We start from the raw sequence: 22,293 nt of genomic DNA, 5'->3' as shown, positions 1-22,293 counted from the left end.
CTCCTGAGGTTACTGGCGTGAGATTATTGCAAGGTAAGTATCCCTGGTTAATTTAGAACAATAAAGGACTTTTTTCGTTGTCATGTTTTTATTTCTTTTTTTAACTCTGCTGAAATGGGTAAGGGGTACCGTGTACCCCTATACTCATTTCTCCTGGGGAGGGGGCGGCTTCCGGGGTCCGATTGTTAAAGGGGAACCCCGGATGGCACCATGAACCCCCCAGGACGTCGGCGGCCCCCACCTCCTCCTGGGTCACTGGAGGTGGGGAAGAGCCCTTTGTCCATGGATTGGACAAGGGCTCTGGGGGAGAGGGGGAGGTTGGCCGCCCCTCTCCTCCAGAGCCCCCCCATACCATGGACCATGCCGGCTGGTATAGCTCAGGGTGCGAAGCCCCACGTGGCCGGGACTCCGCATTCTGGCTATCCCAGCCTGCATGGGGGACAAGGGGTTAAGGAGGCTTGGGAGGGGGGACCCCACGCTGTCTGTTTTCATGAAATGTATACAATATGTATACAGAACTCGAAATGCAGTAACCTGCTCTGCAGCAGTGTCATTTTACACAGTTTAAAAAACATTTTTCTTATGAAACTTTGAAATCGATTTGCTCAAAAACTAAAAGCTCTTTTCACAAAAAAAATTTTTTACCATGTTCCTACTCATCTGCTTAACATACATGCCAAATTTGGTGATGATAGCATGTACGGGGGCTTTACAATTAACCGCAGAAGTTAACACTATTTAATTCAATAGAAATGCACTCGGAACACGAAAATTCGGAACACGAAACTCGGTTTTCGCATGCGGTACACGAAATTTCGATGAAATCGGAATTCAGCTGTTCCGATCAGCCCTAGTGACAAACAAGGACACATCGCTAGGCAGCGCCTGCGCGGCTCTCACCAGGGAGCAGTGGACATGAGGACTGCGCGCTTCACATGCCTGCTCCCCCACTCCCCACTTTGAAAATTTGCGAGCTAAGGTATCCTTTAAAGTGGATCCGAGATGAAAAACTAACTTTAGATAAGATATATAGACAAGTTACTTGTTAAAGTTTAGATAGTTTATACAGCAAATCTAGCTGCAAACAGCTTCAAAAGTTGAATTATTTATTACTGTGATACAATGAGTGCAGCCATGTTCTGTTTCACATTGTCACAGGCTGAGGGCTGGAGATGCTATCAGCTTGCCTGTGTGTAAATTCAGTCCCCTCTCCTCCTCACTCCTCCCCTTGGCCTCTGAAATCTCTGGCTAGTACCCATCTCCTCCTGTCCAGACTGAGCTCCCATAAGCCCTTGCTACAGTGCCAAGGCACTTTGAAGCGATGGGCGAGGCTTGTTTAATTTATAGGGAATTAGAGTATTAAGACAAAACAAAAAAAAGATGTATCTTGAGGAATTCCCAATAAACTATATGAAAGGAACACAATTCTGCAATAAGTAAAAATGTATCTCAGATCCACTTCAAGTGCTTTAGCAAAGCACCAACATATCTGGGCCTTGTGCCCCAATCAGTCCGACATAGTAAGAGTAAGACAAAAAAAGTTTAGAGAGTGCAAATGTCTTTAATAGCAAATTGAAATTCACTGTTCATCATTAGCCTAGATCAGTTATAATAATAAAAATTGACATTTGTTTGCTTACTTCAAATCATTTTACAACTAACACAATCACAATGATTTAACAGTGGTCCACTCAGTGTTACTTTTATTAAACATGCTTTTATTTTCCGTACAAAATGCACTTCCACTCAGACCTCGCGGTAGAGGGAGCTGTGGTAGCAAGATGTACACATATGCACACATGTAGCATGTACAAGGGTGTCTGCCACACCCTGCAGAGGGCGTTACCTTCCAGTCTGCACACTCCGCACTGGGCGGAGAGATGGGATACAGGAAACTGCATGAAAATTGTAGTGTTATAAGAAAGGAAAAACAGATGTCACTCAGGGAGTCACAAGGGCCTGCAATGGTCACCATTTATAGGAGGAGCCATCGTATCTATGGGAGAAATAGAAAACAACCCACAAATAGGATTACAAATATAATACATTCAGATAACATACATTTCTATTACTACGTTAAGGTATTAAAGCGGAATGAAACCCAGCAATTCTTCTTTGCTCTAAAACATTACTTACAGCATACTATATACTACCACCATTTTTTTTTTACTAGAACAGCATTCAATTAGTTAAACACAGGGCTTGAAAGTTCAGTGCAGAGAAATCTAGATGCATTGGAAGTGATAATGTTATCTTGTGTTTACTTAATTGTATCAAGTGAGAAATGTGACACATTCTCTGACTGTGCAGACTCTCCTGGATGCAGACAGGCACGTAAAGCATTTCTGCCTTCAATACAACATGAATAAAAATAAAATGCAAATGCAACTCTCAAAGCAAAAAATCTGTACTTTTGGGAACTTGTAATTTCTAAATGAATAATAATACCTATGCACAAATGCAACTATGATAACTGTATGGCATATAAAAAGTAGGAAAACCTGTTTTTATTGAATATTCTGTCAGGGTTTTATACCACTTTAAATACTGAAAGTCACATTATTTTTCCATTATTCCACGGTTGGGAATTGAAAGAACTCCGTCTCTATTTGCTTATTTTGGCAATCATTCCCTCTTCTGAAGGTAATGGAAAGCTAACACATTTCATGAGAAAAGAATCTGGCTTTTAACCTCCTTGGCGGTAACCCCGTGTGTGACACGGGGTAAGCCGCCGGAGGGTGCCGCTCAGGCCCCGCTGGGCCGATTTACATAATTTTTTTTCAAACACGCAGCTAGCACTTTGCTAGCTGCGTGTTTGCTCTGATCGCCGCCGCCGATGCGCCGTTACCCGCCGCGGAAACAGCCCCCCCCCCGCATACCCCTTGCGCAGCCTTGCCAATTGCCGCCAGGCTGCGCTATGGGGCAGATCGGGACTCCCTGTGACGGCACGACGTCCGTTACGTTGTGACGTCACTCCATTTGTCGCCATGGCGACGGGGGAAGCCCTTGAGGAAATCCCGTTCAGAATGGGATTTCCTTATGGGCAAGCGGCGCCGGCGGCGATCGGAGGGGACGGGCGGACGCCACGGGGAGGGGGGGAAGCATGTAGCTAGCGCTAGGCTAGCTACATGCTAAAAAAAAGGGCGAAAAAAAACCTCCCGCGGCTGCGCAGCCGCGGGAATTATACCGCCAGGGGGGTTAATAAAGCTAGTGTTAGGCAAAGATCACAGTGGGACGTTGTGGTGTAACTTTGAGGGGCATCTTAAAGCAGAAAGTCACACTGAAATAGTATATCTATGCAACATTCAGAGTTCATGTGGTGCGTTTGTATCAAACACGCTACAGCATCTCAATGCACTGTATGCAGCGCGTTACTTACTGCATAACACGTGCATTACCAGAGGCAGTAAATCATACTTATCATTGACTATATGCTTCACTGTACGAAACCTAAAGGTCACATAATGTGCTGTGCGACTTTTTCCTTTCATTGCGTTGTTGTTCAGTTTTTATACAGCGGTTGCAACCAAACTCCTACTGTGAACATAGCCAAAAAGAATAGTTTGGGTTCTGCTGATTGGCTATTTTTATGTTTTCTTTGTTAAAGCAAACATCTACTTAAAGGTGTACACATAATAGTAATATAACAATTACATTACATTTTCTGATTGTAGAATTTGAAAAATAATCAGACCAAGTTATCACTCACTGTTAAGCTTGGAGGTGTATTCTCCACGGTCAGCACGTGATGAAGGAGGTACACACACCAGCACAAGGAATCAGGATATCCCCAGTTTAGTGGAGGAGAGGACTGACTCCAATAGGAGATTGTGGCGCACAGAGCCGGTGCAGATCCGAACAGCCACAAACCATACTTTCGTGATAACGTCTCAGCGCAAAGTAGCGCTGAGCGCATAAACCAGAACTGAGGAGATCAGGGCAGGTAGACAGAATGAACGCTTGCTTAACTAGCCACTACTTAGTGACAGCAAACGTCCACAACAAGACAGGCTAGAATGAGGCAGCCAATGCGGTTGCAGCGATGGCGTGCCTCACAAAGACAGGACAGGATAGTCAGGAAATAGCAGGATCAAGATAGATGAACGTAACACAGACAAATATACAATAAGTATGTTTTCCTAGCGTATTACAATTACAGCTATCAATGAAACTATTTGTAACGTCTGACTAACATATGTATATATCGGCAATGAACCGATATATGACATAAGCAGGAACACTGACTAGCACTGGAGCAATACAGGGAACAGGACTCAGAAGGATTCGCTATCTCTTTGCAGAGATGAACGCAATCCACAAACGGTAACAGGACAGGATTCAGAAGGATTCGTTATCTCCTCGCAGAGATGAACGCAATCCACAAACAGGACCAGGAGCAGGATACTAGCTCAGCACGGGTGATCACGGTACGCGCAAACTACCAAAACGTGCTGGAAGGCTGACTAACTGAACACAGGAAATAAACAGTTCGTGTACGTATATATCAGCGACACTGATGTATCAACGTAACACGAATACAAGGAAAATAACAAAATGCGAAAGTATGCGTATATATTGGCGATGAACCAATATATGACCCAAGACAAGCAGAGTAACAACTTCTAGAACAATAGCAGAACTAGGAGGACTCGCTGACCCCTTCGCAGGAGTCAGCGCAGTCCACACGGACTAGGAACGAGGTGGGGCACGAGCAGAGTAACAGACAGAATCTGAAACTATGGTAGCCCATGAAGCATTGCAGGAAGCAGTTCTTTATACTGAGGTCATCCAATGGGAGCAGACCTGCAGATTCCCACACAAGTGAATGGTAATTAATCACATGCTGACAACAGGAAAAGGCAGACAATGATATGCAGCCTGCATGAAAGGGATTGCCACCCCATTGCAGCAGACAATGTTTGTTTACACAAAAGCATATTAAACTGTCATTAACTTCAGAGCGACTGCAGATAGGGTCAGCAACTAGTTTGAGTGCAAACCAAACTATGCAAGCAAATGCATGTAATGACATCAAAAACTGCTTGTCTTCAGTCAAACTGCAGCCAACAATACATGCTGCAGACATGATCATAACATTACCCCCCCCCCCCCCCCTTAAAAGCGGATACCAGACGCTTTTCAAAACTGAAATTCCCAACAAAACAATCTGACTGATAATTCATGATGACCGGGACAGCCCGGCAAGACCAAATTCCAGAATCAGTCCCCACAAGACTGGACCCATCAGAACCAGAACCTACAGAACCATGCCCGTCAGCACTACAAGCCTCAGTGTGATACCCATCAGAACCACGACTTCCAGAAAAAAGCCCCCAGAAACTCTCTGAGCGATACCCACCGCCTTCCAGGGACTGTCCAAAAACGCCAAAGCCTTTGCAATGCCCACCGGAACTGTCCTTACCAACACAAAACCCACTGTTGAACCAGTCCAAGGTACCAGGACAAGTTTCCTCAGAGATCTCCCAGAACACTTGGAAGCTCCAAAGAGATCCCCACAGGTCAGAACGCCCCTTAGGCTCACATGGAGAACTATCAAGAACCCCTATGGAACCCAGGGCAACTCTAGAGTCAGGGTCACAAGGGCAAACATCAAGATCAGGGCTTTTAGGGACCAGAACCATCTCCGGGCATGCAGGCCAACCGGCAACATCAGAACATGTCTCCACTAGGGAAGCATGTGAGCACGCTAACACAGACACACTTGGGCACTCTGGCATACGAAGCACATCTGGGCACACCGGCACAAGACTTCTGGGCATGTCAAGGAACTGCGAACCTCAAAGTCAGTCAAGATAGGACCGAAACCAGGACTGGGCAAAAAAAAATCATCATGACTAGACTTCACAGTTACTGGATTCTCACTAAAAAATGCAGGATCAGACTTAGATGTCTCTGATTCCAGCAAGGTTATTAACAAATCATGTTCAGGGGCATTTACAAGACAGGACAAATCTTCGGATGTATGCACCGAACTAGACAGGGTTCCCATAACTTCTTCTGGACTAGACAGAGACTCATCAAATACACTGGATTGGAGCTCATGAAGGGCTGCAAAACAAGTCAGTATTGCAGCAATCCCCACTGAACTAGGCAAAACTGAGTAACTCACTGGACAGAAAGGGGACTCTGGAACTTCTGCCACACCGGCCAGAGAACCAGAATTTTCCAGGATACAGGGCTGGATTTCAGAAACACTCATTAACCCGGACTGAAATTCTGAGATTTCTATTATTTTTTCCAGCGAGTCAGAATTATCCATGTTACAGGGCAATACTTTTGAAACATTGAGGACAGGGCTGAAGTTCCCTGACTACTGTGATATCAGAGAGGGCCTCAACATCTTTAGCTAAATCAGACTGTGTACAGGGCAAGGTATCAAAAACGCTTGCTGACAAAGACAATGTTTCAATAGCTTCTGCTTCACTGGGCAGAGATTCATCAAGTTTTATTAGAGCAGACTGTAATTCCAAAACAGCTGCTAAACAAGTGAATACTACTGCAACACCCACTGAAGTAAGCAGTGTCTCAGACTCCTCTATTAGAGGATCTGAAGTATCCAAAGTACTGGGTGAAGCATAAGACTCTGCGACCACAGCTTCACTGGACAGGATCACTGAACAGGCCATATCGCAGGGCAAAACCATGGAAGCACCTGCTGGACAGCATAATGATTCTGTGACCTGAGCTTTATTGGGAAGATCTACTGCACAATTCATGGTACAGGGCAAATTTACTGGAACATTTTCTGAACAAGGTAATAATTCTACGATTTCAGGTTCACATAGCAGATGCTCTGAGCTAATTACGAAACTAGAGCGAGGTGTAGGGACAGGAAGATCAAGACACAATGTTTGTGCATCTAAATCACTATTCAATTGTAAAATTGGGAAATTCAGATGCTGGGGTTCTGAGGTTTCTAGACAGGATTGCTGGGACTCAGAAACTAATGTAGTGCATCTATTGGCATCTGCTGGATCTTACAGGAGTTGAACTTTATTAACACAGGTAAATTCTACAGAAGTGTTTGCAGAGGCAGGCAAAGATTTTCTAATGTCTGTTTCACTGAACAAAGACTCATGAGTACTGACTAGGCTGGACTCAGAAGTCAGCAGGACCTCTGGGTCCTCTGCTGAGAAATTTGTGCAGGGCAAGGTTAAAGAGACTCCGTAACAAAAATTGCATCCTGTTTTTTATCATCCTACAAGTTCCAAAAGCTATTCTAATGTGTTCTGGCTTACTGCAGCACTTTCTGCTATCACAGTCTCTGTAATAAATCAATGTATCTTTCCCCTGTCAGACTTGTCAGCCTGTGTCTGGAAGGCTGCCAAGTTCTTCAGTGTTGTGGTTCTGCTATGAACTTCCCCTTCCAGGCCCCTCTCTGCACACTGCCTGTGTATTATTTAGATTAGAGCAGCTTCTCTCTTATCTTTTACAAGCTGGATAAATCGTCCTCTGAGCTGGCTGGGCTTTCACATACTGAGGAATTATAGACAAGGGCAAAGCTGTTTGCAGGAAGAAAAGAGCAGCCTGAAACTTCAGTGTATGAGAGCAGAAGGGGGAAAGAAACACACAATGATCTCTTGAGATTCAAAAGGAAGGGTGTATACAGCCTGCTTGTGTATGGATGTATTTTCTATGTGTGGACATACTGTACATCAACCTACTTCCTGTTTTGGTGGCCATTTTGTTTGTTTATAAACAAACTTTTTAAACCTGTTTTTAACCACTTTTAATGCGGCGGGGAGCGGCGAAATTGTGACAGAGGGTAATAGGAGATGTCCCCTAACGCACTGGTATGTTTACTTTTGTGCGATTTTAACAATACAGATTCTCTTTAAGGAAGTATTAGTAATTTCTGTCTTACTGGGAAGTAACACTGAGTTATCCATGGTACAGGGTGGAATTACAGGAACTTCAATTTCACACAAAAGGAGCTCTGAATCACTCGCTGAATCAGCCAAAGGTGCTGAAGCAGGCGAGTCCTCAGGAACTGAGGAAGTGGAACAATCTCCAATTGACAGTGTGTCTTCCCTGGTATCAACTGATTGAATCGCATAAAAATCGTCCAAAATCATTCTCCACACATCGATCAATGGAGCCACAAAGTCATACCCACACACACCAGTCTTTATTAGGTTATAAGCCGACTTAATGCATGCATTCAATACTAATTCACTTTTTGCACTGTAAAACTGACAAAATGAACTTGCATCTTTCTTCCATTCATAGACCAGGGCTTCCATCTCTCCTTTCTCAAATGGAGGATCCCATGCATATTTAACAGCTGAGCATTCAAGCTGATCACAGTTGGCAAATGTGTTTGTGGCAGAAACATACATTGGGTTATCTAGCAGGCGATTGGCCGATTTCTTATTCCTAAGGATCTCCAATACCTGTAGCAAGTGTTGAACTGTAGTGTATGCAAATTTCCCTTGCTGCACGAATAAATTGATCTGTTCAATACTCTGTAATATATCTTCATAATCATATTCAGATAATTCATTTAAACAAGAACTTTTATTTTCCCTGGCTAGCAATGAAAGTTCATTAGCAGTTTCATAGGTCCATTTGACTACCCTGAATGGTGACTGAATTTCATTATCTGCTAATGGCGGAGTCTCGTTACAGATCTGATGCGCAGTCGCTAAGGGCAACGACTCCGCTGATTGTAACGCTTTTCTTTTGGAGCGTTTACGTTTGGCTTTAGACCTTGCTGCCTTAGGTGATTTATTCAAAGCAGAAGAAAAGTTATCAGAACAATTATCTGCTTGCTGATTATTTTTGTAGGCAGTAGAAGGAGCAGCTGATTGACAAGCTGCCAGGAGCTTATCAAAAGGGCTAGGCAAATCGGTTTTGCGCAGCCAGTTATGGATCACAAACGCTAGAAATTCCAGCGGTCTTCCTTTCAAATTCGTATGATCCAAGACATCGTACGCCCACTGGAACAAATTTCCCTTAAACAAAACATAAATTAACTGGGGGGCCCACGTTGAAACAGGAGTAGCCTGGAGCTCGGGATTGGCCAAAAACCTGGTACATTCAGAAAAAAACTCATTTTCTGTTTCAGAATTAAGTTTCTCAAATTTCTTAAAGGAACAGGAACCATAACAAACAGTGTCATTTTTGCTGGAACCCCCCCCCCCCCCACAATGGGGATTGGTAATGGGGCTACCATAATGTTAAGCTTGGAGGTGTATTCTCCACGGTCAGCACGTGATGAAAGAGGTACACACACCAGCACAAGGAATCAGGATATCCCCAGTTTAGTGGAGGAGAGGACTGACTAGTCTCCAATAGGAGATTGTGGCGCACAGGGCCGGTGCAGATCCGAACAGCCACAAACAATACTTTCGTGATAACGTCTCAGCGCAAAGTAGCGCTGAGCGCATAAACCAGAACTGAGGAGATCAGGGCAGGTAGACAGAATGAACGCTTGCTTAACTAGCCACTACTTTGTGACAGCAAACGTCCACAACAAGACAGGCTAGAATGAGGCAGCCAATGCGGTTGCAGCGGTGGCGTGCCTCACAAAGACAGGACAGGATAGTCAGGAAATAGCAGGATCAAGATAGATGAACGTAACACAGACAAATATACAATAAGTATGTTTTCCTAGCGTATTACAATTACAGCTATCAATGAAACTATTTGTAACGTCTGACTAACATATGTATATATCGGCAATGAACCGATATATGACATAAGCAGGAACACTGACTAGCACTGGAGCAATACAGGGAACAGGACTCAGAAGGATTCGCTATCTCTTCGCAGAGATGAACGCAATCCACAAACGGTAACAGGACAGGATTCAGAGGGATTCGTTATCTCCTCGCAGAGATGAACGCAATCCACAAACAGGACCAGGAGCAGGATACTAGCTCAGCACGGGTGATCACGGTACGCGCAAACTACCAAAACATGCTGGAAGGCTGACTAACTGAACACAGGAAATAAACAGTTCGTGTACGTATATATCAGCGACACTGATGTATCAACGTAACACGAATACAAGGAAAATAACAAAATGCGAAAGTATGCGTATATATTGGCGATGAACCAATATATGACACAAGACAAGCAGAGTAACAACTTCTAGAACAAGAGCAGAACTAGGAGGACTCGCTGACCCCTTCGCAGGAGTCAGCGCAGTCCACACGGACTAGGAACGAGGTGGGGCACGAGCAGAGTAACAGACAGAATCTGAAACTATGGAGGCCCATGAAGCATTGCAGGAAGCAGTTCTTTATACTGAGGTCATCCAATGGGAGCAGACCTGCAGATTCCCACACAAGTGAATGGTAATTAATCACAGGCTGACAACAGGAAAAGGCAGACAATGATATGCAGCCTGCATGAAAGGGATTGCCACCCCATTGCAGCAGACAATGTTTGTTTACACAAAAGCATATTAAACTGTCATTAACTTCAGAGCGACTGCAGATAGGGTCAGCAACTAGTTTGAGTGCAAACCAAACTATGCAAGCAAATGCATGTAATGACATAAAAAACTGCTTGTCTTCAGTCAAACTGCAGCCAACAATACATGCTGCAGACATGATCATAACACTCACATGTTAAATTTTACTCTGGTTATGGAAAAAAAAATTAGTGAAAACTCAGAAAAAAATTAAATGGGTCTTTAGATCAAGACACTGGGCTACATGCAATTCACTTTTTCACCTGAGTTTTCTCCTAGGTGATGTGTTCACAACTTGTAAATAAAATGTCCTTTACACCACCAGCAAGCAAACAAACACTCAAAATAATTTTTATTGTACTTTTTCACCTACCTTTTGGAACTTTTTCCATTGCAAAGTGCTAAAAAGTTAATTTAAAGTGGTCTGAAAGCCAGCATTTTATACTTTTGCTCTAAACGTTTCCTCACAGCTTAAAAGCTACTATCCCAGAAAACAATTCTAGCAGAACATCACTGAAATGGTAAATCAAAGCACTTTCTCCTGCTATTCAGCTTCAAATCCGCATCCAAGCTGGAGGTAACAGTATCTATTTTTACTTGTTAAACACAAATGTATCAACACTGGAATGTAAACAAACACTCTCTGAGAAACCGTCTCTGCTTCAGGCACACACAGTGTTCAGAATAGCTCATTAGAAGATTTTATTATATAATAAAAAGCCAATACAATAGAAAAATAATAAAATGCAATGCCAGCTTTCAGGGCAAGATAAACTACACTTTGGAAACTTGTAATTTGTAAACAGACAATATTACATGTGTACAAATGCAAATATAACTGTATGAGTAAAAAGTAGCACGACACATTTTTATTGAATGTTATGTCAGAGTTTCAGACCACTTTAAACTGAAGATGAAAAATTATCTCCTAGAAGAAAACTTAAAAGAAAAAGTGAATTGCCTATGGCCCCCTCTACAATTAGCAAAAAAAGAAAAAAGGAAACTATACATTCAGATTCTTCTGATCATTTTAACAAATAAAAAAATATTTTTGATTATTTTGTACAACCAAGTGTTCTTATGGAATGGCTGTAAAATTGCATACATATAAATGTAAATTTCTCTCATAGTTAAATGCACTCTAATTTTTTTTCCTATGTTGCTGTCACGTACAGTATGTAGTGAAAATCTGACAGATCTGTCGGGTTTTAGGCTAGTTACACTCCAGGACTTGCGTTTTGGGGACGTTATAGGGCACATAACGTGCCCCTAACGCAACGCCTGGTGCTCTCTGGTGTGGACGTCGGAGTGAGCCGCGTTGTACAGCTCACTCTGGCGTCCGTGATGACATGATGCGTACTCTTGGACGCATGCGGCATCACGTGGTCCCGCCCGGCCAATCGCCGCACAGAGCGGCCGCTCCAGGAAGTAAACACTGCACGTCACTGAGTGCAGTGAATATCAATTAGCTATGTGCCCGGCCGCTCTCCCCTCCTCCCCAACATGACTGAGCATGTGCAAACAGTCTTACGCGGCTTAGCCACCTATAACGTACTGCATGCAGCACTTTGCTGCGTTACAGCCCACTTGTGTTACATTGCGGTGCGTTGGGGAGCGTTACAGGCTGCACTAACGTGCGCCTGTAACGTCCCTGTGTGCAAGAAGCCTAAAACTAGTCCATCTTCTTATAGGGGATTCTTTGTCTCCTAGTTCATTGATTATTTTTCAAGGTCCTGAGACAACAGCGTTTCTACACTTCATCTTACCACCACCATGTTTCATTGTTGGTGCCGCTTGTGGATTACGTTTGTTTCTACCTTGCTACTACTTTTTCTTAATACTGTTCTTGCCAAGTTCTTGTTGTGCAGTAATGAAGGCTGATCTTAACTGAAGCCAAAAAAAATCTGAATCCATTAAGCTGTGTTGGGATATTTTTTGTGTTACAACTGTTTTTTTTTTTTTTTTTTTTTTTTTGGAGACAAATGTTGTCAGTATGATTCAGTGAAGTTTTTGGGGATTAGAAATGGCAACAGCTGTCCTGAACAATACGTGGAAGCCAAAACACTTTTGTTTGGCTAAAAAACACTGCCGATAACAGGATAGTGCTTTCTGTTTTTCAGTGTGATTAACCAGATTTTTAGGTCCCACTGACATGACTGCTGTGCAGACTTCAGAGTTAAAAATTTTTTTTTATCAATCATTTTTTTAATAAAATAAAAGACAAATACAGTAGCGAATTATATAAAACATAGGTACTATTAGAAAAGCAAGCAGGATGAATACAGTTATCTTCACAATGAACGCAAGTTATACAGGGGAAAGGTTCTCAAGCCATAGTGACATTGTTCACCCTATAGATCCAATAGGCTTGCTAATCCATGTATAATGACGAACATAAAATAAGATGTATATTATGGCAGGACTTCCATATTAGGAAAAGCAGACAAAAACGAACAACACAAACTTATAACCGACCAAATAGTTAAATTACTAACACAAACCAACAGATACTAAAATATCATAGTGAACACATCCCAAACCATCCAAGCTAATCAAAAGGTATTCCATAAACAAAAAAAAAATTATGGGGGCTTACGATTACGTGACTGGAGCCACAATGTCATATCCCAGTCCTCCCATGGACCCCACAGCTCGCCATGTGCCTCGATATTATCATGGCTTCTGGCTGTTAGATCTTCCAATCTCCTAACATCATTAATCTTATCTATTAATATTGTTTTACTAGGAATCGTTGTGGATTTCCAAAATTGGGCAATTAACCTCTTTGCTGCAGATAATATATGTAACATAAGCTTCCACCGCTTACGAGGGAGATTCTTAACAGGAAGGCCTAGAAGTGCGTTAAGCGGATGCAGGTCTACATGGGTTTCAAAAACTTCTGAAATGAGTAATGAAACAGTCTCCCAAAAAGGTTTAATTAGAGGACAGTCCCAGAAGATATGCATCAGCGAACCCACCTTGTCCTTACACCTCCAACAAGTTGGTGAGGTATTTGGGAACCAACGGTGTAATTTATCTGGAGTCCTGTACCAGAGAAAAAGAATTTTATAATGGTTTTCTTTGTGAATTGAGCATTGCGTGGATTTAGCGATAGACTGCCAGATCTTAGACCACATTGGAGCTGTGATATCCATAGAGAGGGCCCAAGACCAATATTCCATGTACCTGTGGGAAGGTAAAGTGTCTGCTGGAAAAGCACAGAGAATTTTATAAATAGAGAAATTAAGTGTGTCTGCGTCGGGCCATTATTGCATAGACTTTCAAACGGGGTAGGTGAGGAGGTAAAGTCTGAATTTCCTAAGGATTTAGCATAATGTTTGATTTGATGAAAAATGAAGCGTAGGGCAGGAGTTAAATTGACCCGTTGGGAGAGCTGGTCTGCAAAAACAAATGTTTTTGAAATGGGATCTAGAAGATGCCTAAGTTGAAAGATCTTGCCATCTGACCAACCCTTAACTACTACAGATGAGCTATTAGGGATCAATGGATTAAAAATTACATTAACTAAGGACGAGGGGTTAGTAGTAAGGGGAAACTTTGATGAGCAGTAATGCCAAATATTCTTGGTAAAATGCATGGTACGGAGGAGAGGGTTGACCGTGTCAGGGAGTCTTGATGACCAAAGGAGAGAACACGGATGAACAGGGGCTAACCAAAGTTTTTCAATTTGCATCCATTTAGAAAATGCGTGTAATTGGGTCCAAGAAATCCCATGTCTCAAGTGGGCAGCTAAATAGTATTGTGTGATATCAGGAACGCCCAGACCTCCGTGTTCTCTCCTGGTCAGCATAACCGAGCGTGGGATCCTAGAGGATTTGTTTAACCAGATATAATGGAGGATATCTTTTTGCAGGGCCGTTAAGGTCGTAAAAGGCACTTTTACCGGTAGAGTTTTGAAAAGATATAGTAGTTTCGGTAGTATAGACATGGATATGCTACAAATTCTACCGAGTAGGGATAATTTGAGGGGAGACCAGGTTTTCAATAAGCGCCTCACTTCTGCTAACAACGGGATATAATTAACCGAATAGAGGCTGTTGTAGGTAGAGGTGAGATGTATACTCAAATATTTAATTGAAGATGGGCACCAGCGATATGGAAAGGAAGCTTTTATAATGGAGGCCATTTCTAGAGGAATATAGAGTTAAAATTTGAATTTGTAAATAAAAAATAGGACTGAAACACCAGGTTTGCTTTAACCACATCCTGAAATATGGGCGTTTATAAACATCCTGTTTCTGCACCTTTAGTGCAAATAGGATATTTACATGTGCATTTCATCCCTTCGGCTAATAGCATGAAGTGATTGAAGAACTGTAGTTTCACCAAACAAAATTCAAAGCTGTTAAAGCCGATTGTCACCATAAATCTAATTTCAACAGCAATTGGTCTGAGTGTATTAAGTGATTAAGATGCTAATCCTGCATTCAAAACTTTCACAACTTTTTCTGCTATTATGGTTTGGAGCTATCACATACCCTGCTGTTATGGTTTGGAGTTATCACATACCTTAGGAGCACTGGCCCTTTAACTTCCCTGGCGTTCTATTAAAGATAGTCAGGGGGCAGCGCAGCGCTATTTTTTAATTTATTTTTTTTTCAATCATGTAGCTAGCCTAGCGCTAGCTACATGATGCCCCCCTCCCTTCCGCATCCCTCCCACCCCTCCGATCGCCGCAGGCACTGTAAGCCATAAGGAAATCCCGTTCTGAAACGGGATTTCCTTTAGGGCTTCCCCCATCGCCATGGCGACGCACGTCGTGAGGTCGGCGACGTCGTGATGTCACAGGGAGACCCGATCCACCCCTCAGCGCTGCCTGCCACTGATTGGCCAGGCAGCGCACGGGGTCTCGCCTGGGGGCCCTGCCTCGCGGCAGCGGATCGGCCGCGGGCGGCGGCGATCAGGTGAGACACGCAGCAAGCAAAGTGCTTGCTGCATGTTTAAAAAAAAATATTCAAATCGGCCCAGCGGGGCCTGAGCGGCGACCTCCGGCGGTAATGGACGTATTAAGTCGTCCATACCGCTAAGGAGGTTAATTGCATTTGGCTGGCAAAACAGTTGTATGCTGGGGGTTCTTTTATCTACAATATATTCCTCTTCTTCCCTTTATTTCCCCCTCCTTCTAATGACAAAAAACAGTGCACTTCCTAGTATAGGGCTCAGTCTAAAATAGGATTCTCTGCTTTTCCTTTATAAAATTCACTGAAATCAAAATGTGGACAGTGCAATACATCTGTTTTGTAAGTAGAACTAGTATTTATCGACTTATATATGTGTTTATTTGTAGATTAGCATGGGTGTCACTTGTACTTAAACATGTTCCTCCCTTTCATTCCCCAGAAACGTATCCACTACTTAACCACTACTTATCATACCAAAATGATCTATACTTTGGGGTTTTTGATTTTGGTAAATAAGGAAGGAGGGTTAATTAATTTATAGAGTGTAAAATGTAGTGTAAAATGTTTTGGTGTATTTTTTAGGTTTTATTTTTTAGGGGTTTTTTTTTACCACTAGATATCCCCACACATACTATTCTGTGTGCTCTGGACAGAATTCAAAGCACACAGGCAGTGTCGTTACAGGATAGCTCATTGGCTTTTTGTTGAAGTCATGATCATTCCCTTACAGGCACTTTGATTGGCCCAGGAAGCACATGTTCCCGTTCTCCGTGGGTTCGAGCGGTGAGCAACTTATTAAAATGTCCTTTTGCAGTTAAATGGGGCAAACATGACATTTTAATATGTATCGTGGTCCTTAGGTGGTTATATAGAATTTACTCTTAAAGGCAATCTGAAGTGCAAATAAATATATGATGATTTATGTGTGTAGTACAGCTAAGAAATAGAACATTAGCATCACCGATATTGTTTCCAATACGGGAAGAATAATGCCTATTATACACTGAGATATTCTGCCAGATTTAGGGCTGGAACCCACTAGAGCGCTTTTTTGAGCGTTTAGGGAGTGCTTTTAATTGCTTGCTCTTTCCCTAAATGCTCTTCTGATGTAAATAAATGTAACAAATTCCAGAGTAGCGATTGCAATTAACAAAATCACAATCGCAAGACAAGCAGCATTTTGAGAGCATTTGCGCTTCAATATAAAGTAATATAAGCGCTTGCAAATTGCTCATGAATCGCTACACAGAGCGATTTGTGTGTGATTTTAAATTACTGCAAACTGTAAAAAAAATTATTATAATTTTGAAAGGACCTATCAGCAGGGATGGGCTTTAGAGTACTGAATTACTCGAATTCAGAATTCTAATGAAGAATAATTACTGCAGCTGTGACTGCGGAATAGAGAGGGGTTAACTTAGAAGTCCGTGGATCCTATTCGTGTCACTGCTGTAGTACCCAACCTATGGGATGCGTTCCACCACTTACTACTGCAGTTCGCACTTCTCCTTCCGACGAAAGGTGGACGTGCGGTAGTGAGGGGTGGAACGCGTCCCATAGGTCACCTATTACAGCAGTGACACGCATAGGATCCACGGACTTCTGGGTACGTTAACCCACTGGGGATGGTCAGAGCAGATGTCTGCTTGGTTCTGGTCTAGATTTGAAGGAGAAGGTCCTGGATTGTGTCAGTTGTTGCATGTTTGCAATAACACTATCCCAGGGCTGGGCCGAGGCAGAGGCGAAAGAGGCTCCAGCCTCAGGGCGCAGAGTAGGAGGGGTGTACACAACTCACTCAGCTGTCATTCCCCTATTGTGTTCTAAGAAATAAGAAAAGGGGATACATGGCAGTGACTGCAAGCCAGTTAACCAGAGATTAAGGTGTTGGGGGCCCTGGGGCGCCTCCTAGTCTAATAGCAATCAGTGTGTGATGGCTGGGGTGGGAGGGATGGAGGGGTGCACTTTGGTGTCTCAGCCTTGGGTGCTGGAGGACCTTGTCCCAGCTCTGCGCTATCCTGTAGATTAGTATGGGATTCAAGACTGGTGTGTATTGGGAGAAGGTTGGGCCTTACATGCCACTCCTCCAAGTCCAGGCCTGAGTCTGGCAGAGAGGGGGTTAATGAACTCACCTGTGTTATCTGCAAAAAAAAAAAGCTACATCACCCACAATGCAGTGGGCTGTATGTGGAACAAGCAGGCTCCGGAAAGGCTGTGCAGACGAGAGGGCTGCCAGGCCTGTAGCAGCAGGAAATCTGCTGATGCGGAAGTGCTGGAGGGGAGTTGGACTCCAGTACTAGTAATCCAGGAGAAGCCTGGGAAAGGTGAGTGGCACCAGGACAATTAGGCCCATGGCAGGGTGTCACTGAAAGGCCAGTGTGGCTGAAGAAGGCTGTATATTTTGTGCTGTGCCGACAGTGTGATCACTGAATACCCAGAGTGGTTTATTTTTGTTGCTGCTTCTGGACATTGTTGTGACTGACAATAAAGCTGGTTTGTTTTATTATTATTTTTTACCCTAATAAGACTCACTGTCTGGTATGTTGTGACCCGTTTGCTGCTGACGTACTCTACCAATGAGTTAAAACCCCCACGATATCACACCACCTATCCCGCAGTCACAGCTTCAGTAATTTAATCTTCATTAGAATTCAAGTACTTCAGTACTCGAAAGCCCATCCCTGCCAATCACAATTAAAACTGCAAATCGCTATCACAATGGCTGACAAAAAGTTTACACAGAAAACGCTCATGAAATCGCTTACAAAACTATTGCGATTTGTAGTGGGTTCCTGGCCTCACTGCCAGGTCAACTATTTCCAGCATGTCCGATCTGATTTCCGATTTTCCATGGAAGTGAACAGAAAATTGATTGGAAAATTGATCGGATATCAGATGGGACATGCTGGAAATACTGGAGGCTGAAAGATATGGAACCTCCACTGTAAATGCAAGAACAAATCAGAACCGTTATTTACTTCCCCTATAGTGAGCTCCAGTTATTGCTCTTACTGTACATTGTACACACCGCCACTTACCGAGATCTGCTGTTGTAGTTTCCATTGTCTCTGTCTGAAGGGTCAGAAAGCAGGTAGTTATCTAGGCTGTCTTTCTTCTCATACCTATAAGGTAACATGAGAAAGAGGAGAGAAGTTTAGGTGTTTTGAGTTCTATATAAAAGTGTGCTTTAAAGCTTGGGCAACTTAGGGCATTCTGGAGAAGGAGGACAAAGAACAACAAAAAAAGCTAAACCTGAAATCAATAGGTTGTACTTGTGTGTAGAGATGTCGCGAACCTCCGATTTTTGGTTCGCGAACCTCCGCGAAAGGTTCGGTTCGCGAAAAAGTTCGCGAACCGCAATAGACTTCAATGGGGAGGCGAACTTTCAAAAATAGAAAAAATTCTAACGCCTAGAAAAATGATAGAAAACATGTTTCAAAGGCTCGAATACCTGGAGGCAGACATGATTGAGTGAAATACACATCAAATGTCCCAGGCTAACATCTAGGTTTCACACAGACCCCTATTTTAGAACACCTTCTACCCTTCTACCCAAAGGAGGAGGGTCTCATCTGCCAGAGAATTATATTCTTTCAAAAGCCAGTTTACAGGTCTCACTGTGTGGTGGGCAAGTACCTTAACTGCTGTACCGCAATAGTACTAACTGAAGCTGGCCTAGCATTTACCATTTATGCTCAATCCAAGAGAAAAATTAGACAAGATAGCAGCGTTAGGAAGACTTGCCTAAGGTCTCCTACTGAATAGGTGCTGGCTTACTGAACAGACAGACGAGATTCGAAATCTGGTCTCCTGTGTCAGAGGCAGAGCCCTTAACCATTACACCATGCAGCCACTGCTTACAGATATGTAGCCAGGCATGGCCTTGTCTTTTGTGTTCAACAGTTCTCAAGAGAAAAATTAGACAAGATAGCAGTGTTAGGAAGACTTGCCTAAGGTCTCCTACTGAATAGGTGCTGGCTTACTGAACAGACAGAGACAAGATTCGAACTCTGGTCTGTGAAAGTACCCATATGTATCTAGAAGTGTGTTTATAGTAATAGTGGGCAGCACGATGGCGTAGTGGTTAGCGCTCTCGCCTTGTAACGCTGGGTCCCCTGTTCAAACCCCCGCCATGGCACCATCTCTAAGGAGTTTGTATGTTCTCCCTGTGTCTGTGTGAATTCCCACTAGGCACTCTGGTTTCCTCCCACATCTCAAAAACACAGATAATGAATTGGCTTCCCCCTAAATCTGCCCTAGACTACAATATTTACACTACACAATACATACGCAAAACTTTTTTTTGCATCTTGTTCAGAAGATTCTGTTTAATAAACCCTGAAAATTTGGTGTTTCTAGGACTTACGGGGGCTTTGCTATTAACCGCTAAAGTCGGCGGATTTTTACTGTAATGTAAAATGCAGAAAATAGGCAGATGCAGATTTTCTGCATTTTACATTACAGTAAAAATCCGCCGACTTTAGCGGTTAATAGCAAAGCCCCCGTAAGTCCTAGAAACCAAATTTTCAGGGTTTATTAAACAGAATCTTCTGAACAAGATGCAAAAAAAAATTTTCAAAAAGACTTGATAGTTTTTGAGAAAATCGATGTTAAAGTCGGGTGGAATTTCCGCGATTTCCGGCGGAAATCCGCCTACGGCACTTGCATTACCGATTTCCGCATTCCGATACGGGAATGCAATTTCCGAACGGAATTTCGGAAATTGTATTTCCGCGGAATCCAAATGAGCATCCCTAGAGGTAAGATGTTTCCTGAATACGATATGCTTCATCACCATGGTGACCACTCTAGGAACGTTATTAAAGACAGGAGATAAGCTTAGTGAATTGAGGCCAATGTCATGCTGAGAGAGGATTAAATTGGAACTGAAGAAATTTTCTCTCTCTGCAATAGACAGCCATTCTGTACATCGAATGCAGTCACTTCTGCCGCTGTATTTAATCCTACATTTTTATATACGAGGATCTTTGTTAACAAGGTGAGACCACAAAAAGTATTTTGATTCCAAAATTCAATATCACACTTTATTGTATCCCAAAAATATTTTTTCAAAAAGATAAAAAGCTTTTTATATTCATCAGTAAGAATTCTTCAAAGTACAAATGTAGAAAATGATTATATTCCAACAGATCGTAGACACTGTGTGCTTCGCTTTATGAAACCGTATATTTCAACTAGTACAATTCCGGAATCGACACTAGTCAGTTGATAACCCTTCGTCAGGCCTTTACAAAGCATAAACAACCCGAAACGGACTAGTGTCGTGCCTGAATTGTACTAGTTGAAATATACGGTTTCATAAAGCGAAGCACACAGTGTCTACGATCTGTTGGAATATAATCATTTTCTACATTTGTACTTTGAAGAATTCTTACTGATGAATATAAAAAGCTTTTTATCTTTTTGAAAAAGGATTTTTTGGATACAATAAAGTGTGATATTAAATTCTGGAATTAAAATACTTTTTGTGGTCTCACCTTGTTAACAAAGCTCCTCCTATATAAAAACCTGACATTATCCTGAGCATAGTGGTGGTCTCAAGCGTGGATCATTATTTATGCATACCTCGAGAGTCCTTTCTCTTTTTGGACTCATTCCCAACGATATTGAAATACACGCTGTATCTAATCCTGTCAGCTTTTGCGGTTAGGGGAAAATTTTAATCGCATAGTGACAACAATTGAAATGGCATGCAGCAATTTCTGTTATTTCAGCAGAAGTGCCATTGTCCAAATGCAATGTTCCAAAATTCTGAATCAAATGCATGCAGTGCCCTAAAATGAGCCCTGAACGATTGCTGTTACTGAACATTGCACAACACACCACACCACTTACCGGGATATGCTGTTATAGTTTCCATTGTCTCCAGACAGAAGGTCAGAAAGCAGGTAGTCATCTGGACTGTCCCTCTTTCCATGCCTGTCAAAAGCAAGCATGAGAATAAGAATAATATATTTTCAAGTGGACGTTTGTTTTACTAATTGTTTCCTGGGTACATATTATGACCGCGCCGCTCAGTTTGGCGCAGGGAGAGCCGAATGACGGCTTTCCCCACTGCCGCTAAACTCACTGGCGGTGTTAAATACTATTCCCTCTCCAAGTTGTCGCAAATTGGAGGGAGATGTAGTTTGGGGTATGGCAGTCGCTGGAGCCCCAAATTATGACGGCGCCCGGCTCTGAGCCACGTGCCGCAATGAACTGATTCGTTGTTTCCTTGCCATTGCTTAAGTTCCCAGAAGCTATACCAAATGCCTGGTTGGACTTACAGCAAAGATAATCTAGAACATTTAGGAAATAAGAAAATTACAATCTGGAATATTGGGGGTTCACTGCTGGAATAATGCTGCTCTGGAGCCATAGAGCGTTCCAGTGTAATGGTGCTCTAGAGCCATGGGGCATCCAGGAATAAGGGTGTTCTGAATCCTTTGGGAGTCCCAGAAGGATGGTGCTCTGAAACTATGATGGATCACAACGCACCCATACTGAACTAGGATTACAAAATTTCTGCAATGGTCGAGTCTCTCTAACTGGAGGATGTAGCTGTCTGATAAGATGTTGGTTGCCACCACAAAGCACAAAGACGAGCTCCCACCTTTGCCGTGTTAACAGGTCGATGTAATGCCGCATGGCCATTCGATACTTATTCGTTTCCTCTGGAGATGCATTTTTTCCAGGATCTTCTGGTTTGCGTGGATATCCCTCTACTAGCATTCCTACAGCTAGTAAGACACAGATTGTGATGGCTACCATGTTTGGCCAGAGCTTCAGGGAGGTCCCCATCTGGAGAGACGAGAAAAAGAACATTTTTCTGTAGTTGTGCTGTGATGCTCAAGTCACTGGGGGAGATTTATCAACGCATTACTGACAGTTTTTTCTTCTTAATCTGTTTTAACCAGTAGGGAGAACAGTTCT

General features: G+C 42.8%; 1 protein-coding gene across 1 annotated transcript; it reads right to left on the bottom strand.

Moving 5' to 3' along the window:
- Positions 1-1,801: 1,801 nt before the first annotated feature.
- LOC137541269 (peptide YY-like) lies at positions 1,802-22,028 on the bottom strand. Its single transcript, XM_068262486.1, has 4 exons — positions 21,974-22,028; positions 21,217-21,300; positions 18,399-18,482; positions 1,802-1,996 (listed from the first exon to the last, which is right to left on the bottom strand). The coding sequence occupies exons 1-4, from the start codon at positions 22,012-22,014 to the stop codon at positions 1,969-1,971; spliced, it is 237 nt and encodes a 78-aa protein (XP_068118587.1). The 5' UTR covers positions 22,015-22,028; the 3' UTR covers positions 1,802-1,968.
- Between the last annotated feature and the right edge of the window lie 265 nt (positions 22,029-22,293).

This window comes from Hyperolius riggenbachi, chromosome 12 (genome assembly GCF_040937935.1).
Source record: "Hyperolius riggenbachi isolate aHypRig1 chromosome 12, aHypRig1.pri, whole genome shotgun sequence".
In the NCBI taxonomy this organism is placed as follows: Eukaryota; Metazoa; Chordata; class Amphibia; order Anura; family Hyperoliidae; genus Hyperolius; species Hyperolius riggenbachi.
Note: the sequence above shows the minus strand (reverse complement) of the source record. Positions and strands in the feature narration are given on the sequence as shown.